This window comes from Sinohyriopsis cumingii, chromosome 2 (genome assembly GCF_028554795.1).
Source record: "Sinohyriopsis cumingii isolate HCF-2022 chromosome 2, ASM2855479v2, whole genome shotgun sequence".
In the NCBI taxonomy this organism is placed as follows: Eukaryota; Metazoa; Mollusca; class Bivalvia; order Unionida; family Unionidae; genus Sinohyriopsis; species Sinohyriopsis cumingii.
In genome coordinates, this window is record NC_142962.1 from 103,488,577 (window position 1) to 103,508,784 (window position 20,208).

Below are 20,208 nucleotides of genomic sequence, written 5' to 3' on the forward strand. Positions count from 1 at the left end.
ACAAATTGCATTACTCAATAAATCTAACAATTTTTATATAAAGTCAGTATATTTCAGATATTACATTCGGCAATAAGTTCACTATGACTTCATCTGAGTGTAAATGTGTGAATCACATACCTGTAATATCGAACCATCGAGGTCAGTTGTAAAAAATGAACAAAAATGACGTCCATAAGAACTTGACTTGATTGCTGAAATGTTTGTTTACCGCGCAACACGAACAACCTGAAACTTCATATTTAATACATGTGTCGTGATGTTCCCATAAATCAACCACATGATGGAGAAACACATTTGGTGTTAAATGAGGTAACAAAGAAAGAAACTGCTGAATGTCAAATGTCAAACCTTGGCAAGCCAAGGGTAATATAATGATCAACATGGTAATAGCTAAAACTTATTGCCAGTGATTTCCTATGGGCATAATAAATATGGGATTATCCAACTAGTAATTCAGTATAATTTGACTCCATGGACCACAGGAAGTCTGAGACATGACTATGAAGTGGTGCATTATCAAAAATAGGGAGAAGTTATACGTTAAAATTCATGTAAAGCAACTAATTTGCCACAACCACATGCTCTTGCACTGCCCAAGGTCCAATGAGCTAAACATGTAACACTAATATCTTAAAAGAAACATCTCTAATAACATATGGAGATTTCACATTCAGCAGTAAATATACACAAGAACCCCATTATGGTACACAGCTGGTTAATCTTGAGTCTGACACTATATATATATATATATATATATATATATATATATATATATATATATATATATATATATATATATATATGTATACACAAACATATATATACACATATACACACACACACACATATATATATATATAATGTATGCATGCGTGTGTTGTTATCATTTTCTACTTTGAAATATGCCCTTAATTTCCCTGTATGCATATTTGCATTTAACATATTTAACATTGGTTTAAAGCAACACTTTATTTTCAAGAAGGAAATTTTCCGAGTTGTACCTATACTATAAACATATTACACTTGAGCAAATGCACATCTTTCTGATCATACTGTTCGTCCTAGTTTCTTTGTTGTCAGTAAAACTTTACTATAACTGTTCATAGAAAACACAGTGAACAATTAAAGTCAGTATACAAATGAACTAAACCCATTTTGTCCAACTGAATCTACGCAGCCAACTTGCATTTGCATCTATTATTAGAAAGAGGGATTTTCTTGCTTCATTGCAACAGTCCATTGATAGGATTGCAAATATCAGATTTTATTATTATTTGTCAATGTACTTGTTGTAGTGTTAGGAATTGGCTAAATAGTATTTGCTTCACTGTTCTTTTTTCTTTTCTTTATATATTTTCACTCAAATGATGTTGTAGTTACAGGGTTTATTGCATTTTTCAGCACATGATAGGCTATACATGGCAGCCAGTATTAATGGTGGAGGAAGAACCTGGGAAAACCCCGGAAAGAACCACCAACTCACGAGATGAGAGAACACAGAATACAATCATGATCATGATAGGCTTATACATGGCAGCCAGTATAAATGGTGGAGGAAGAACCCAGGAAAACTCCAAAAAGAACCATCAACCCATGAGAAGCTACTGGCAAGCTTTCTTGCATACCCACATTGGCCAAACCCCCAGACTCAAACCCACGCAAACAGAGGTGAGATGGCAATGATCTGTAACAATAAGCACTTTAGACCACTCAGCCACTTGGGGCCCCCATATATCATAAAGCTCTTGGATTATCTAAATTGTAGGCAAAATCAGGAGACTGCATTAATTATGCCTTAATCTTTAGAAAGAATTCTTTTCAGAATGAAATAACATTAGGATGTGTTAATAGAATATTACATAAACCAACTTATTAAAATGGACAACTGTCAAATTATGTAAGGCAAGTGAATGACATCAGGCCCACTTGGGGCTCTTGATGATGTATAGGTCCTGTTGATAGATCAATAAATGTTTCTGTGGTACCATATCTTGTTATCAAATTAAAAATACAATGGAAAATAATGTCTCAACACAATATTTTATTGAAAGTTTCAGTTACATGTCTAGTACAAGCAATATGAATATATTACAAATTTTAAATGTCTCTTTACTGAACAATGAACTTGATTTGTGTTGATGAAAAATACAGAAACAATATTAATAATGACTGGAAAATCAATATCAATTTATTTTAACCTTGATTATTACATTATGACAAATAGGCCTCAAGGACATAAAGCAAAACGACAAAAAACATCTTTACATAACTAACAAATCACATCAAAAGAGTGTCTTAATTTACATATAATATTTAATATACATTCCAGACACACACACCCCTTCCAATACTTTTGCACTCAAGTTTTTTGGTTTAAAATAAAAAGCAGGAATTTCTAAATTTAAAGTCTTTACAGTAAGAAAACATAATTCCCTTGCTCCAAAAAACAGTTGCCTAAATGTCAAATATGACAAATATAACACTCTTACAATAAAAAAAATATGCACGGGACTAAAAACAATCAGATCTTGTATCAATACATTTTTACAAAATATTAATAATAAGCTTGGTTTAATTTTCAGTTTTCTTTAAATAACTTAAAGTAATTTGTTGAGCCATTCTGCAGGTGCTAGTCCCTTACTTGTCACCCAAGACAAGTGGGTTAAAAAAATCCAGCTATATCACAATCTGTTGATCAAAAAAATGGGTTTGAAATCTCAAGTCCTATGACATACATTAGAATGTAAGTTTACAATTATGTTAGAAATCCATTTTTGTCAATACTTAAACAGAACATCAGTTCTTCCTTTAGCTGTATTGCTTTCAATCAGAATTTGAAGCAAAGGATTCTTCTGACCTTAGTTTAAAAGTGGCTCATCCATGTGATGACCAGTTTAAAACAGAAGAGAACCATTTATAAAAGATGAGATGGGTCTGAGTAATGTATACTATAAAAATGTTATTTTAAAATAGAACAAGGGAATCTTATATAAGGCCAAGAAAAAGTGTCCTATTGCACTGGTTTTAACATTAGAGTAGGCAGGTAATTTTTTATTTAGAAAACACCATTTAACGTAATTATTTTTATCATCCGGGGAAATAAATGCTAGGGTCAGTAATGAGAAACGGATGGTTGGCCAACCATTAACACATTTTTTTTGTTTGGCCATAGAGATATGAAGGGTACAGAGTGTACATAGTAAAAGTGAGTATTTTCAAACAGAACAAGGGAGTACTGTAAAAGAGATGAAAAGAGTCTTAGTAATGTACAGTGTAATGAACACAATCTAGATGTATGGGATATTGTTATGAGCAGAGTTTATGGCAGTACTGATCGAGTTTAACAACCTGGTGGTACATAATGGCAACAAAATATAGAAAAGTTCTTCATCCAGTGTGTGAATTACAGCTATTGTTATTATTCCAGATGCCAACCCCTATAATTGTGAAATAGGAATATCCAGTTTTGCACCTAGTGTTTTTGCAAAATCTACATATATTTGTGAAAATCTGGTGTGTCTTTAGTCTTTTATTTATTGTTTATGCAAATATTCATTCATAATGTGTCATTCTTTTGTATAATCATTGTGTCTAGAAGAAATTTTGGGAAATTTGTGGGCTAAAAATAGCACTAACCAGTAATCTTGCAATGCACTGCTTAAGCCGGAAAATATTCCTTTCTAACCATAGTAAAACATGTCTTGAGAGACCACCTGTTTAGAGAGACTATAATCTCCATGCACATATTTATTGATTATAGAATTATATCAGTTATGAGAGACCAATCTTTTTTTGGCAGAAGGGGTGGTCTTTCAAGACAGGTTATGTTGTATTGAGTTTAGTCATGTGCTATGCTTCATAGTCGTGCCAAGATTATTGATTGACCACAAAAGACACTTGCAGGGTAAGCAACCCTTTTAATCAGACACTACTTAAAAAAAATGAGATCCCTGGTGGTACTTCTTTTGAAATTGGATAACATATTAACATTATGATATTCTTTGGAGTTTGTTCAAAATGGGGCATGTACCTTTTTCTTAGCAATTTCGATTATGTTGTTACCATTAAAGAAAAGGGACAGAAACATGAGAATTAATCTGCTTGAGGGTCGTAACATTATCAACAGAAAAGGCAGAGATTGCTCCAAAAAAGAAGTATGACTGGACATCAGAATAGTTTCAGTGATCTAAATACAGGTGTTCAAGTTGCTGTTGTCATGTATGTACAATTTTATCTGACCAGATAATCAGAATATATTAGTAATCATAATTATGTAATGGGAATGATTCCAACAAAATCAGAATGGTTGGCATCTCTGTTAGTAATGCAAATTTTATCACAATTAAAAAAAAAACTAAACTTGGTGAATAATTTAAATTTAGATTCAGAATGACACTATTTTACAAAGAAAATATTCTTATAATCAATAAAACTTGACTCAAGAATATCTAGTATGACTTAAATATTCTCGTGATCAATAAAACTTGATTTTAGAATATTGAGTACACAATGAATAAAAGAACAAATTGTCTACATTCTCTGGTTAATGGCCGGGGGGGGGGGGCAGGCAGGCAGAAAAAAAATCTCTAAAATGTGTGTACATTATTGTTAACCCAATTCAAAACATCTAGCGCGAGACAGAAACAACAGCAGATAATTGTTGGACAAACAAAAAGTTTGGCTGGGAATTTCATATTATTGTTATAATACTGTAAACTTATTCATTCATGTAAACTAATCAAGCATGATTAAAAATATAAAATCTATATACATGTCTAATATAATAACAAAGTTATTTTCGTTTTATGCTGATACTTTTCATAAGGCTTCAGTAAATTTGTGTAACACCAGTCACATGCAAATTTCCTCGTCAAGACCAACATACGTCCGTCACATTCAGACCACAACACAGATGTGTTTTCATCAATCTTACACCACCCATTCTCATCACACACTAAAATTTATATCAGACAAAAACCACACACTTGTAACTCATGCATACTGATGTTCCTAGCTTGGAACAAATTTATACTTTTATCTTACGCAGTTCAGTAGACCTCATGATTTGCATTGATAACACAAAAAATGTTTTGTTATTCTGAATAATTTTTATTTTAGAATTTCAATTTGTGGTCAGCAACACCTGACTTTATCCTGCAAATATTTTTTTTCCTCATATTTAAACTGGAAACTCTTAATTAAGAAAGAAATACAATTTGGACTGATAGTTCAGTCAACTGATTGCTTTCAAATTAGAGAACGCTGTGAATAAACCTTGAGTAAGGAAGATGAAAGAAATTATGATTCCAACCTTAGCGTTCCAAGCCTCAAATCATCTACTCTACCACAAATCTAAGGAACCTTACCTTTCCAAGCCTCTGTCATATTATATATGCCAGTACAAACTTCAAGTAACCTTACCCTTCCAAGCCTCTGTCAAATCATCTACTCCAGCACAAACCTTAAGGAAATTTACCCTTCAATACCTTTGTCAAAGGAACCAAGCCTACGTAAAATCATATATGCCAGCACAGACCCTATGGAACCTTACCCTGACCATCTTGACCTCTGTAGTGCTCTAATCAGTAAGATTGTGTAATTTTAAGATGCACATGTGTAGCACAAAGTGCAAGGTAAGGATTTATGACAACTGACCAGCCTTCTTCTAGGCCATCTATGTTTTGCTGACATAGATACTTATATATGTGTGTGGAACCCATATGCGATCAGATCTCTATACCTGTGGTTTTCTCGGTGGTTAGTTTTTGTTTTGGGTTCCCTAAACTATCAGCCCCTCTAATAGTACTAATTATCAAATATTACACATTGGACCTTCAGTACAAAATGCAGCCCTGTTTGACAACTCGTATCGCTAATGCATTAAATCGAGAAACTGGAATACACACTTGTGTAAAGACAGGGAGACTGCAAAGCATTTATTAAAAAAATTATTAAATGTCCTTTGTACATATTTAAATAATACAGGATGAACATAAATACAAATGCAAATGAAAACACACGAATATTTATCACTGTTTCTTAAATCCTTTCAGGATGGGATAAATATTTTCAAAAGCTTCATAGATTTCAGATCGTACTTTTGCACCTGAAAAAAAAACAACAATTTATTAATGTGTTCTTGGCTGATTTTGTAAAATAAATATTTGATTTTATCAGCTGACCTATGATTACTTACCAGTTATCTATACCATGCTACAACCTACACCAACAGTCACCTAACTACTACCTGATGAAATTAAAATAGTCTTGAAATATAACACATTGACCAAAAATGGGTCTTCCACCGAAAACAGTTTCACTTTCAAATTATGCCATGATATAATTGTATACCATATTCAGTACCAAAAGTAACATATTTACAAACATATCATATTAGCAGCCAACAAAAAGTGACATGTTTATTTGACCATGTAAAAAAAGCTGGGAACAATAAATGACATCCTTGGCTAATAAATCATTGATTTGTGTCATTCAAAGGTCCATCATACTTTCTGCTTTAATACTGAGAGAGACTAAGTGGCTAATTTGACAGGGTCCAGGTGTTATTTTATTCATAACTCATGGATTTACAGATATATAAAAAATCAATCCAAAAAATCTGATTTCAATGTAAATTCAAGTTGTTGGAATAAGCATTTTGGAACTTATATTAAGATAATTATCACAATTTGACTTTCTGTTTGATGGCTAAGAATGCAAAATATTTTAATTAAATTATGGAATATCAGAAATTTACAATATCTGATGCATTATGTTCTTTTTGTTGTTTTAATAATATGCCATTCAAGAAATGTGTCAATGGAACACAAATGCCTGACCACAGTGTCTGAAGAGATGTAAATGCAATCTTAACAAAGGTGTGATTGGAAAATGGTTATCACCTGTTAGAACAACTTTTCCAGAGACAAATATTAGCAGTACAATCCTAGGCTTCATCATTCTGTAGATTAAACCTGGAAACAACTCGGGTTCATAGCTGAAACACAGAGTAAAGAAAATCCTGAACAACGAAGTCTTTTATAATAAAATTCGGTTATCTGGCTTTTGTGCTCAAATTGAAAACTGTTTTGTATATCAAATAATTCACTCCAGGATACCAAGGCCCAAGTTAAAATACAAAATTTCTTAATCTATTAATATTTTAACTTCATTACCATGTAATCAGCAATAGTTACAGCATGGGATGATAAATGAACTTATCCACATGTATTGTGTACTTCATTAACAACCTTACATCTGTAATACTGCCTCCAAATGCAATGAATCATTCTTTCTACTTCTATTTTTGACCTGCTCATAAAATGTTCTCATCTGCTTCTACTGGACTCCCATTTTAAGTTGGGGCTGAATGAGCTATTGATGGGAACTAATTCAATGTAAATATTTACAAATAAAATTGCTAATCAAAATTATTTTAGAATACATCTGAGCTTGTATTTCCTGAAATTAATATGAAAACAAACACACTATGAAAATTCTTTGAGTACTTTCCAGAATTTAATTCAGTTTTGTACCAGTTAAATATCTTGTAGACAATGTCAGATGTATACATTTAACTGACAGACAGCAGTCTATATGAACAAGTAAATATATGCTGATTTTCATACAAGTGCAGCAGAAAATGTCTTGAATTACTACTGGCATCTTCTGGTACTAAAGAAATCTAAAACAGACTAAGTTTTGATGATTCATTTGATTACTCTTCAACTGAAACGGTAAGATAAAGTCTGAAATATTTTGGTTTTAATCACTTCTACTGAGACTGAGAAAGATTGGTTATCCAAAAATATATATCGTGTTTTATTTCTTATATAAAAATTAACATGAAATGATAGTAACACATCTTATTGCCAAGAGTCAGTTACTTCAACAGATCATTTCTACCTTGAGAATTTTCCATGTGTTAACACAAGTCCTTCCAGCCGAATGGGAAATTTGACATCACAACTTCCTACCATGTTTTGAATCTTGAAATCCATGAACTTGGCCTGAAATGATTAAAGTAACTGACTTTTTAAAATTTACTACCATAACCAACAGGTAGTTTTTGTGAAACTTAAGTTAGGATACCTTTTTTAATAAATATTTACAAAAAGTATCTACATTTAATGCAAAGCAATATAAGCAATAAAATCCATCTGCCACAGTTTGTGGATGCAAAATGTTGTTATTCATTCAAGGGAAGTTGATCTGTAGAGACAGAATAGTCATTGTTTTCCATCTTTAATACTAGACATTAGGTTTAATTGTTCAGAGAATTATTTGCAGACATGGTACAAAGATATTCAAATATGGTACATGTACAGGGATATGCAGACATTGTACATGGTATAAGGAAATGAAGACATGGTACATGTACAAGGATATGCAGACACTGTACATGTATAGGGATATGCAGATATGGTATATGTATAAGGATATGGTAGCTACTATTAAAAATATGTTTCCATGATTTGTGCATGTTGAACAAAAAAAGAACCAGAATGGATTCAAATTTTATATTACTGTAACCTATCTGTGATTTCTGTAAGAGTTATTACTCTATTTGTCTTGTAGTTTAATGCTGTGTATGATAATCTTATTAGCCAAACTATTTTTTGATGGGTAATCATGAAACTTAGTAAAGTGTATGTTATTACCTGAGGATGTGCATATCAACAAAGTGTTTGTAAGAGTAATTGACTTTTTTATTATTGTCTAATGCAGTGTGACACAATCTTGCTAGTGCAACTTGTCCTGTAGTTTTGATGAGTTGCCATGAAACTTGGTAAATGTTATCATTATCACCTGGTAAATTTAACATTATCATCTAAGATGGACATATTGACAAATCACTTTGCTCCCACAATTCTGTTAGTGAAACCTGTCCTGCATTTTTTGATGGATTGCCATGAAGCTTGGTAAATAATATCATTAAAGTCATATCCACTTATCTCAACCTCAGTTATCTTGACAACTTGTATATGTTGAGCGTTTTGGTTGGGTCCCAAAAAATCCTTTGTTGTTAATTTTTCCCCACTTATAGTCGATAACCCCATTATGTTGCGCATAAGTTCTGGTCCAAAGTAACATGTGAACCTGCTAAATTTGACAAAATGCAACTTCTACTGTCCATCTTGCAGAAATTTTGAAATAAATTATCCGGCATTTCTGCTACTACCGATACCTTGTACCAGCAAGGATTTAAAAAGTCTGTACAAGGCCAAATTTTACCTGTACAAATGCTAATCAATAAATCCCATCAATGCATGGCTTATCACTTGCATAGAGCAGAGAAAATTATGTTGTAAACAATACTTTAGAGTAAGGAAAGTGAATGAATGCATTTCTGACCTTTACAGGAGCTGTGTTCAAAATAGACATTGTCACACGTCAACACAATGACAATATATTTCATTCCACAGCATTGTGAATTTAATCTTATCTGCAACTTGGTAAATTATTATTTCATCATCATTAAATGTAGCTAAAAATACTTAATTCATTTTACAGTATATATTTAAAACGAATTAGGTACTTTTAGCTACATTTAATGATGCTAACCTGAACATTGACAGAATTACAGATAGGATAAAATTTACGATGCTTTGCAGAACAAACTCCAATATTGTCATGGTCAGTCACCAACTTAATCCATACACAATTAACAACTTTGGTTCAGAGTTCACATAGTGAGTAAACGGTTAAAGAGTTCCCATGCTTGGTGTGAGTGTAAGCCTTCAAATGCAGCATGGCCAGATCATGTGACTTACAATCATATATAAATAGAAACCAGTAAAATTCCAAATCAAGCCGGTACCCCTCCACCCCCCCAAACAATCAACTGGTTATTAATTTGTTTTGAACAAGAGTAAATAAAAGTACAAAAAGTATTTTTTTAAATCCATAGCACCCAGTATTTAAAAAAAATATGAAGTTGTCCATTGCTGTACAATTACAGATCCTTCAATGCAAATGGAATGAAGCAGTAATTGATAAATGCCTATGAAACAAAGAGGAGTGCTTTCATTTGTATTATTTTATCTTGAATCAAGTAACAAAGCCTTACAATCCATCAAAGCAACACATCAACTTCTCCTTCTGGCCTCTGTTGTTGCCGATGGTCACTGATCAAAGCTGGGAGGGATATGGGATTATAACTGATTGATTGATTGATTGATCGATTGATTTTTTAACGGCACATCAGCACTGTTAGGCTATTTAGCGCCAAACAAAGTGTTATTTGTATAATCTTTTAAAACTTATAAAAGGTCCTATATCGACCAGCGATATAAAAGAACAAATGGTTGAAATTAAAAACGTAAGATGGTAACGGTGCAAAATAAAGCTTCCCGATCAACGGAAGATGTAAATAAGATGAATAGGTATTAAAATGGGACGGTATATATATTGCATAAAACTGCACAAGGTGATAGCATAAAAGTCAGAGTTTAGAGTAAATATTTACGGCTTTCAGGAACTCTATAATACGAGTGATGTTTATGGTATCAAAAAGTTCTTTCATGTCATGCACAATGTAATAACGATCGCGCGTAGGTTGTAGGTCGAAGCACTCTATCATAAAGTGCTTGACAGTGAATGGTTCATTGCAAGAAATGCACTCTGGTGGGTCTTCACCTTTTAGTATGTGGGTGTGGGTGATATAAGTATGACCAATTCGGATTCTTGCTATGACTACCTCCTCCTTACGAATGGTTCTGTAGGAAGGAGTCCATTCTCCTAGAGTTGGCTTGATTGCATGAAGTTTGTTATTCACGGCATCATTCCATGATGCCTGCCACTTCTGATGAAAGAACTTTCTGATACAAGGTTTAAAATCAGTATATGGTATTTTAAAATCAGATGGTTCTTGAGTAAGGGCCATTTTAGCAGCGCGATCTGCTTTTTCGTTACCTTTAATACCAATGTGGCTAGGTAACCAACAGTATATTATATTGTGGGAGACACTCAGCTCGGTATTTTTGACGAGTATGTTTTTCAATAATGGGTTCTCCAGTTTTCTATTGTGTAGTGACTGGAGTACTGATAGTGAGTCGGAGAAGATGATACTCTTTAAAATATGGTTCTTTTCTATGTGTTGCAGAGCAAGCTCTATTGCTCTGATTTCGGCTGTAAAAATTGATGCTCCATTTGGTAAGCGAACATGCATTGTGAGATTTCCACAAACAAAGGCTGCAGCAGCCTTTTCCTCATCCTTTGATCCCTCAGTGTAAATTCTGGTGTAGTTTTTAAATTCGGTGAGGAGTTCATGGTAAGAGTTGTGGAAGACAGAAGGGTTTGTTTCAGATTTTTTCCCATCGTGTAGTGTAAAACGTACTTTTGGTTGTTTAAGTAGCCAGGGTGGTGTTTCGGAGATGGACGTTTTCTGAATTTTAGAAAGATCTATATTTGTAGTGTCAAGGCTGGATGATATTCTAATGCCAAAAGAAGGTATGGCGTTTGGTTTATTTTCGTATAAAGTTTTGTATTTGGGTTGAAAAACAGCCGAAAAAGCAGGATTCAGAGGGTTTGATTTTAATTTGAGAGCATACTGTGCGGAAAGTATTTCTCTACGATGTGATAACGGTGGTTCACTCGCCACAGCGAGAAGGCTTTCACACGGGGATGTTTTAAATGCTCCCAGAGCCAGTCTTATTCCCTGATGATGAATTGGATCAAGCATTTTAAGATATGACTTTCGGGCTGAACCATACACAACGCAACCATAGTCTAGTTTGGAGCAAATAAACGTTCTATATAAATTCAGGATGACTTTTCTATCTGCACCACAGTCGGTGTGCACTACTACTTTAAGTAGGTCAAGTGCCTTTAAGCATTTGACTTTCAAGTTTTTTAGGTGTGGAATAAAAGTCAGTTTTCTGTCAAAGATAATACCCAAAAATTTTGTTTCCTCAACAACTGGAATAGGTGTTCCGTCCAGCGTGAGTTTAGGTTCATCGTGGTGTCGTCGTAATTGACAGAAATGCATACATACCGTTTCTGATTTCGAGAATTTGAAACCGTTCGTACTAGCCCAATTTTGATATTTTGCTGTAGTTGTCTTTCAATTGTATGCATGTGCTTTGACCGATAACATATGAGAAAATCATCAACATATAGTGAGCAATCCACACCAGGAGTCAAGCACTTGGTGATGTTATTAATTTTGATATTGAAAAGTGTCACACATAAAATACTGCCCTGGGGCACACCCATCTCTTGCTCGTGCAAATCTGAGAGAGTAGAGCCCACTCGTATCTTGAATTCTCTGTCTGAGAGGAAGTTGGATATGAAAGAGGGCAGACGGCCTTTTAGACCTAGATCGTGCAGGTCTTTTAGTATCCCGTACTTCCATGTTGTGTCATAGGCCTTTTCTAAATCAAAGAAAACCGCTACTAAATATTCTTTCTTGATAAATGCATCGCGAATGAATGTTTCTAGTCTAACCAGATGATCATTGGTGCTCCATCCATAACGAAAGCCACTTTGGAAAGGAGATATTAAATTGTTAGTTTCCAGGTACCATACAAGCCGAGAATTGATCATTCGTTCCATTGTTTTGCACATGCAGCTTGTGAGTGCAATAGGTCGATAGTTGGTAGGATCTTCGCTATCTTTACCAGGTTTGGGAACTGGTATTAATGTTGCTTCTTTCCATATTTTAGGTAGATTACCAGTAATCCATAAATCATTGAAGAGTTTCAAAAGAGATGTTAAAGATGATTCTGGAAGATGTTTTAAAAACTGGTAATGTATTTTGTCAGGCCCAGCGGAAGTATCATGGGCCTTGTCTAAAGCCTCCACAAGTTCTGATAGTGAAAACAGCTGGTTGTAGCTTTCCGAGTTGTTGGATGTGAATTTTAAATGTGACTTTTCTTTTTGAGTTTTCAATTTTTGGAAGTCTTCGGAATAATTAGATGATGACGAATTTTTAGAGAATGTATCAGGAAGAACATTTGCTATGTCACGTTTTGAGCTAAGATTGTTATTGTTCACTTTTAGATGTCGGAAAGAATTGTGTTTTCTCTTTCCGTTTATTTTGCGGATCGTGTCCCAAACTTTCTTAATTGAGGAACGAGAGTTTAAAGAGGAAACATATTTCGTAAATGATGCTCGTTTACTTTCTTTGATTGTGCAGCGAGCTTTGGCCCGGAGAATACGATATTTACTTAAATTCTTGGGCGTCAGATGATTGTTAAATTTTTTCAAGGCTTCTCGGCGTTGCCGTATGGCTTCCTTACATTCCTTAGTGAGCCAAGGTTTTAGGGTTCTTTTACAGTTTGTTGAGGACTTGGGGATAGATTCTTCTGCAATGTCGGTTAAAATAGATGTAAAATGCTGAATGGGGCGTTAACATTGAAAACTGTATCCTCATTCAGCCTGGTTTTACAGAGTGTTTCGAACTTGGCCCAGTTGGCCTTCTTTAAATTCCATTGTGGAATTACTTCATCTATTGTAGAGTTATGACTTACAAGGGAGATTGGGAAGTGATTGCTGCTGTGAAGGTCATCAGCGACCTTCCATTCATAGTCCAAAAGCAGCGAAGGAGAACAATTTGTCAAATCGATGCATGTGTATGTACCCGTGCCTGGGTGTAAATATGTAGGTGTTTTGGTATTATATAGACACAGATCGTGTCTAGAAATAAAGTCTTCAACTTTGTGACTTCTGTCACTTATATGATTTGATCCCCATAAAATGTTATGGGCATTAAAATCCCCGAGTAAAACAAAGGGTGCGGGAAGCTGTTGAACAAGATTGTCGAGTTCGTTTGGTACTAGGTTAGTGTTTGGTGGTAAATAAATAGAGCAAAATGTAATCACTCGATGTAGAGTGACGCTTACAGCAATGGCTTGTAAACTGGTATTTAAATGAATGAAGCTATGAGGAGCTCTGTTGTTCACGATAACAGAAACTCCTCCTGATGCCCTATCAACATTTGGAGAGCAGGTGTTAAACAGGGAGTAGTTTTTAAATGTGATATTGTCCGTATCTTTCAAGAATGTTTCTTGAAGGCATAGTACCGCAGGATCATGTTCGTTTAAAAGCAGGAGAATATTATTGTAATTTGCTTTAAGTCCTCGACAATTCCATTGTATGATAGTGTTTTTCATTATAAATTTAAATTAAAGATTGTGGAGCTAGGTTAGACCTTTCGCAGAGGTTATTTGTTTGGTTATTTCTCTGAAGGAAGTACAGGGGTGAATTTTTTGTTGTTAGGTCTGGAGCTACCGTGAGCGCATAGAGCAGATTCTTCTGCATCCATGCTCTCAATGTCTCCAAACCTGTTATATAGTTTCATGGGGTCATCTGACCCCTTTTGTTGTCTGTTTCCGTGAGATTTTTTACATTTTGGTGATTTCGGTGGTTGGGTATTATTAAATGTAGTCTGAGTAGATGCCGTGTTTTTCTGAGTTTGGTAATGGGGGGTGTTTGAATTTGGTGTTGAATCGGGTGCTTCTGTTTGTGTTTGAGTGTCCTTCGTTGTTTTAGGATTGCTCTTCACTACAGTGGAGAAGGATGGGCCAGGATGGGCTGTTTTCGCCTGTACAAGTTTTCTGGCTTCTGGATAGGGAATATTATTTGTGTACTTTACCCTCTGAATTTCCTTCTCCTGTTTCCAGGTATCGCAATCCTTGGAATTTGTGTGGTGCTCTTTTCCACAGTTGACACAATGCGGAGTTGCTCTACAGTCAGCTTCCTGATGAAAATTTTCTCCGCATCGGCCACATATTTGGGTTTTAGAGCAGCGGTCTTCGTGATGACCGTATTTTTGACACTTATAACACCGAAGGGGGTTGGGAAAATAAATCTCTACCTTTACTTGCAAAAAGCCAACTTTTACCACTTTGGGTACAGTTGGCCTGTTGAAGGTGAGTACAATGGTGTTGGTGTCCTGCAGATTGTTATTATGTTTAATACGTATTCGTTGGACTGCACTGACACCTTCACCTTTCATTCCTTCGATGATATCAGCATCGGTGACTCCAGCCAAGTCACGACAGCGAATCACGCCTTTGGACGTATTCAGTGTGGTGTGAGCGAATGAGGTTACTGGGATATCAAAGAACGTTTTCATTTTCCTGATATTGTCTGATTGACCTCGTCGCTCACACTCGATAAGAAGACAACCCGATTTCAACTTTTTAACACTTTTAGGTGTGCCAATCGATCCTGTGATAGTCTTTTCGATGATAAATGGAGATAGTGCGGCAAGAGGTTTCGTGGCATCTTTGGACTGTATGACCATGAAGCGTGGAAATGACACGGGACGCAACCCACGGCAAACAGGTTGCCTCTACTTAGTCGCCTTTTACGACACGTAGCGCGGCACGTTGGGCCAATTCTACAACCCCGGACCCGCAGGGGGAGGATTATAACTGAATGAACAGAATAAGTCAACTTCTTAAGGAATTAGATGTTGAGACAATTATTTTTAAACACACTTTACAGTTTGTCAGTACATGAATACAGGAAGCTTCTTTTGAAATTTTGTCGGTAAATCCAGCATACCGGTGTAAAGGAACCTCTGATGACCAATTTTCACGTAAAACTTTGGTCAGATGCATTTTGCTACTAGTTGAAATCAAAACAAACAAAAGAAAATACATTTTTTTAAAAGAACAGTCCTATAAGTACATGTACTTAAAATGGCCTAAATTTTGGTCAGCATGAGAAAACTATTGCCTTGCTAAGGCTATCAAAGGGATGAGGGTATTCACAGGGAAATAAAAACAACTTTTAACCACTGACATTGTTACAGAAACTTAAGTGCTGTAAAAAGATGCGACTTGTTACTTGATCTCATTTAAAAGACCTCCAATGTTTTATTCTGCAACCTGGAATGACTGAATAATTATTCTGATTGTGCATCAGAAATTACGTTTGATTTTAGAAACCAAACTCCTCATTTTTGGTGCTTCAGATGCATATTCATTGTTCTGTAGTAGATTTGTCAAGTAAACCCCGATATCCTGGGAACCCATTACATCATTGATTGACAACCCTGACATAATCAAAATAGCCAGGCTTGACTGCATCACCTGAAGATGGGCATATGACAAATCTCTCTGCTCCCACAATTTGTCAGAGTTACTGCCCTTTGTATTTTAGTTTAATGTTGTGAATGACACAATCTCGTTAGATTGACTAGTTAATAAACTTTGTATCATGGTCATCATTAGAACATAACCATGTTGACAAATCATTCTTCCACTATTTTAACAGTTATATGTATTTTTCTCTATCATGAGGTAGGGGTGGGATATGGAAGAGGTGGGGATATATTTACACGGGCAAATTATTCACCATTCCTCAAGTTTAAGATGAGTTTGATGGTGGATTGGCATCATTTTTAGCAATTCAAGAGACCTTCATGTTGGGATACTTTGTCGGATTTGGTCAAATTTGGTTTACCGTAACTGATGGCACAATGGCATCAGACATAAAAGTTTTTCAGGATCCTTTCTGAACAAATTGGTTAAATTCTGTTGTCTTTTTTGCAATAAATTTTAAAGGACTTTCAATTTTTAGTAATGATGTCCAGAAAAAGACAGGTTATTTTTATAGTTAGTGACGGCAGCCATATTTAATGGAAGATCAGCATCTTTTGAAGATTCTGGTGCTGTCAAATTCTGGTTACATTCTGATGAGCATTTTTTTGAAAAGAAAAATTTGTTAAAGGTTTTCAAATTTTTAGGAGATGGAGGTCATACTGAAGGACAGATTAGTATCCATTACAGAAATGTTAAAGGCCTTGGTGCCATAATGTTCTTTGCAAAAACAAGTTTAAAAATGGTCTAGCACTTTATGAAAAGAAGTTGTAAATAGCAATTGTCAACAGATGACACACAAAAAGAACCAAACCATAAACTCACCTGACCTACATCCAGGTAAGAAAATAATAGCTCATCACCACACTGGATTTTTTTATTTTTACACATTGCAGACAATAAGTTTTTTTTTAAATAGAACTCATACATTTTTATCTCATGAAGCTCATTCACACTATTAGCTATATTCTTAACACTAGTGAATTTTACAGTCGAGATCTTCAAGTAATACAAAAGTTTACTTCTTGAACAAGATAAATAAATTGCATTTGTCTATTATCCTTTAAATCTGAAAGCATGTTTACACAGGGAAATCCCAGGTTTTGTATTGCATATTCCAACCCCTCTCCCATCAACACACCCCTACCCTCCCACTCAACATTCAGTTACACAGTTATTCTGGGGTCATAATGCAAAATTTGTCACAAATATGATTCCCTACCAGTTATGGCCACATATATAAAGTTTGGTGAAAAATATTTGAAAATGTCACTGTAATTAATATTCTGAACATCTGACATTATCCTACAGACACCAGGGGAAGATGAGAATGACACACCTTTTGCACAAGGTTATCCAATGGCCAACACAAATGAAAAGTTTTCCAAATTTCCACATAGCACTTTAGTGCATGTTGTAATGGACACATCGACAGAAACATGAAGGGTCATTACAAATCTCCCATATGTGGGGGGATATAAATGTAGGAAAATGAGAACAGATTTACTTACTGGAAAACCGAGCTTCTGTACAATCCTAGCATATTTTCTAGCAGCTAATTTGGCAAGTTCTTCACTGAAAAAAGAACAATTAGAACAAGATTAAATGAAACTGATAATGTTTATGATTTCATTTACTTTATACATTTACCTTCATATATCCATGGCAATCAAGGTCATTACAACTTATTGTATTGCATTTGCCCCATGAATTGACATACAGATGGAAGAAACCTGCAATATCATAAACCCAACCATGGCAGGTGTCAGTTTTATCCTTTTACCTGCACAAACTATTCAAAGCATCACTATTGGTATTTAGGACTAATTAGGGATACATACAAATGTTCATAATTTATAAAAGAAATTTCTTGGATATCCTCCTACCAGTTTTTGAGACTGTACATCAGAAAACTGCCTAACAACAATGTACATCCCTGCTGACTACATGTACATGTATCTGCACACGTGCTGAAATTTATATACTGTTCTGTATCAAGCAGTAACTTTGATGTTCATTCACAATAATGATATTTCATAAACGTGCTTGATTTACAGCTCAAAAATTTTTCAGTTTCCCTTTTCATTTCCATACTATTTCCAAGGCCCTCTTATTAACAAATTAATGAAATCAGCATACAAACAAAAAAGAAAGCCCCATCTTATCACAAATGAATATTTTCATGTAAAATAGTTATTGTTTTTGCATCATCCATTAAAAAAAATTTTAAACAAGTTCATATAAAGTAAACTGCTTTATTAAATTTATCAAATTGAATAAATGTCAGAGACACATGCAGCAATAATAATTTTTGAAAATGAAGATAAACTTCACAACTAATAATTATGATCAATAGTGATTACAAACAAATGTCATACTATTTATAATATATATACAAGATGAAGTACAAGAGATATCATGACATATATGTAATAATTCTTTCTCTAGTTTATTCTGTAGGAATAACATGGCATAGTATATTTACATAATATAAAATATAAACAAGGCATGTGACAATATAGTTCATGAAACTTTTTAGTTCAGCACACTTAGCAGTGTGGGTGGACAAGCTTAACATAAAAACCATCTCTCTGTGCATTCTTATGGAGCTGGCACAGTCTCTCATAGAGAATAGTTCTGCGCATCATGCTTTCACATGAAGTCACATATAACAACCATCATAAAGTGGATGTGGTCTTGATAATGGGTGTGGACATTTGGATGGATAAATACTATCACTGCATAAAAATGAAATACAATACTCCTGTTATACCTCTTTGCTCCAGTGCATACCATCTTCCCTGAACTGAAAATAAGAGCAGTCGTCCTTGGTTCCCTAATCCTCATGATGACAGCAGCAAATCGCTTTGGATTATATTCTGCATTTCTAGCATGAAGGGCAATTTTCTTTAAATCCAACTTGCACCCAAGATTTACAGTACAAACAATATTCCTGAAATGAAATGGAATGCTTATTTAGAAAGCCTTCTAGCAAAGTGTCTATCCATAAAGGTTAAATAGGTCATAAGTCTTCAAGATGACCCTTTTCTTTTTGCCTATCGACAATTTTCACATTAAAATGCATCATAATATGTTAAATGGTTCTTGATCTATGCTAAATACACATTCCATGTCAAGATATAAAATTGATCAACAAGGACCATAACTCTGCCCAAAATGGTGTAACTGACATGAACCATTAAAAAGCATATCTATTTCAAGAACCAATGTTCTTAACAAATTCTATGAAAATATATTGTACTGGATCTTAAGCTATGCTGATTACAAGAAATATTTGATGTTTACATATGAAGACAAGAATTTGCTCAACAAGGGGTGTAACTCTTCAAAATGGAGTAGATGAGTATACATGGATAAACAGCACATTAAGCCTATGAGATAATGCCCATACCAAATTACTTCAGGATAAACTGATCGGTTTCTGATATGTTGCTTACAATCAACAGTCTCTGAAGATATGTAGGTAACTGTCAAAGGCCATACATCTGTCCAATATGGAGCTAATGAGACAAAACCCATAAAAGACACAAGGTCTCTGAGACAATGTTCATATCAAGTCAAATCAGAATAAGGGTCTTGTTGTCACAAGCAAATCTCATATGAAATTGTCAAGTTAACTGTCATGGGCCATCAGTGTTTTATCTACAAATGGCTTCATGTAAGTCATCTGACTCATCAAGGTAAAAACGGTGAGTCAAAATCCAAACCTATAAGTCTTATTCAAGCTGATGATCACTTTTCAGCAGTTTTTAAAATATAATTATATTGTTTAAATACACAATGAAAATATTAGTTTTATAATGTAACTAAAGCCAAAAAGGCAATTCTCTTGCCAGAGGCATCTGAACATTATATATTTGTTAAAAATCTTGTTGATGGTTTCATGTCATCAGACATAATCTGAGCATATATGACAAGGTGTTTATTGTTAGCTATGTCTGTGCTTTCATCTGCCATTGCTGTCACAAATGACGAATTCTGCATGTTACGTATAATACTATCCTCAACAACTTTTGATAGGCACTCCAATAACTCTGAAAAGATCAAAGTCGAGTCATAGTGATTGGCAGAATTCTTCAAACTGCCAATGGCATCAATTTCTTCAGCCACTAAGGCGTGTATTAAATTATGA

At 34.5% G+C, this 20,208-nt stretch overlaps 1 protein-coding gene across 1 annotated transcript in view; it reads right to left on the bottom strand.

Moving 5' to 3' along the window:
• Positions 1-2,029: 2,029 nt before the first annotated feature.
• Positions 2,030-20,208, bottom strand: part of LOC149805517 (uncharacterized) — a 33,638-nt gene continuing 15,459 nt past the window's right edge. Inside the window, exons 3-7 of the mRNA XM_089950119.1 lie at positions 18,829-19,008; positions 17,567-17,630; positions 7,909-8,012; positions 6,906-7,000; positions 2,030-6,109 (exon numbers count right to left, since the gene is read on the bottom strand). Coding sequence (XP_089806245.1) covers positions 6,033-6,109; positions 6,906-7,000; positions 7,909-8,012; positions 17,567-17,630; positions 18,829-19,008 — 520 coding nt within the window. The 3' untranslated portion in view covers positions 2,030-6,032. The remainder of the gene's footprint in view (positions 6,110-6,905; positions 7,001-7,908; positions 8,013-17,566; positions 17,631-18,828; positions 19,009-20,208) is intronic.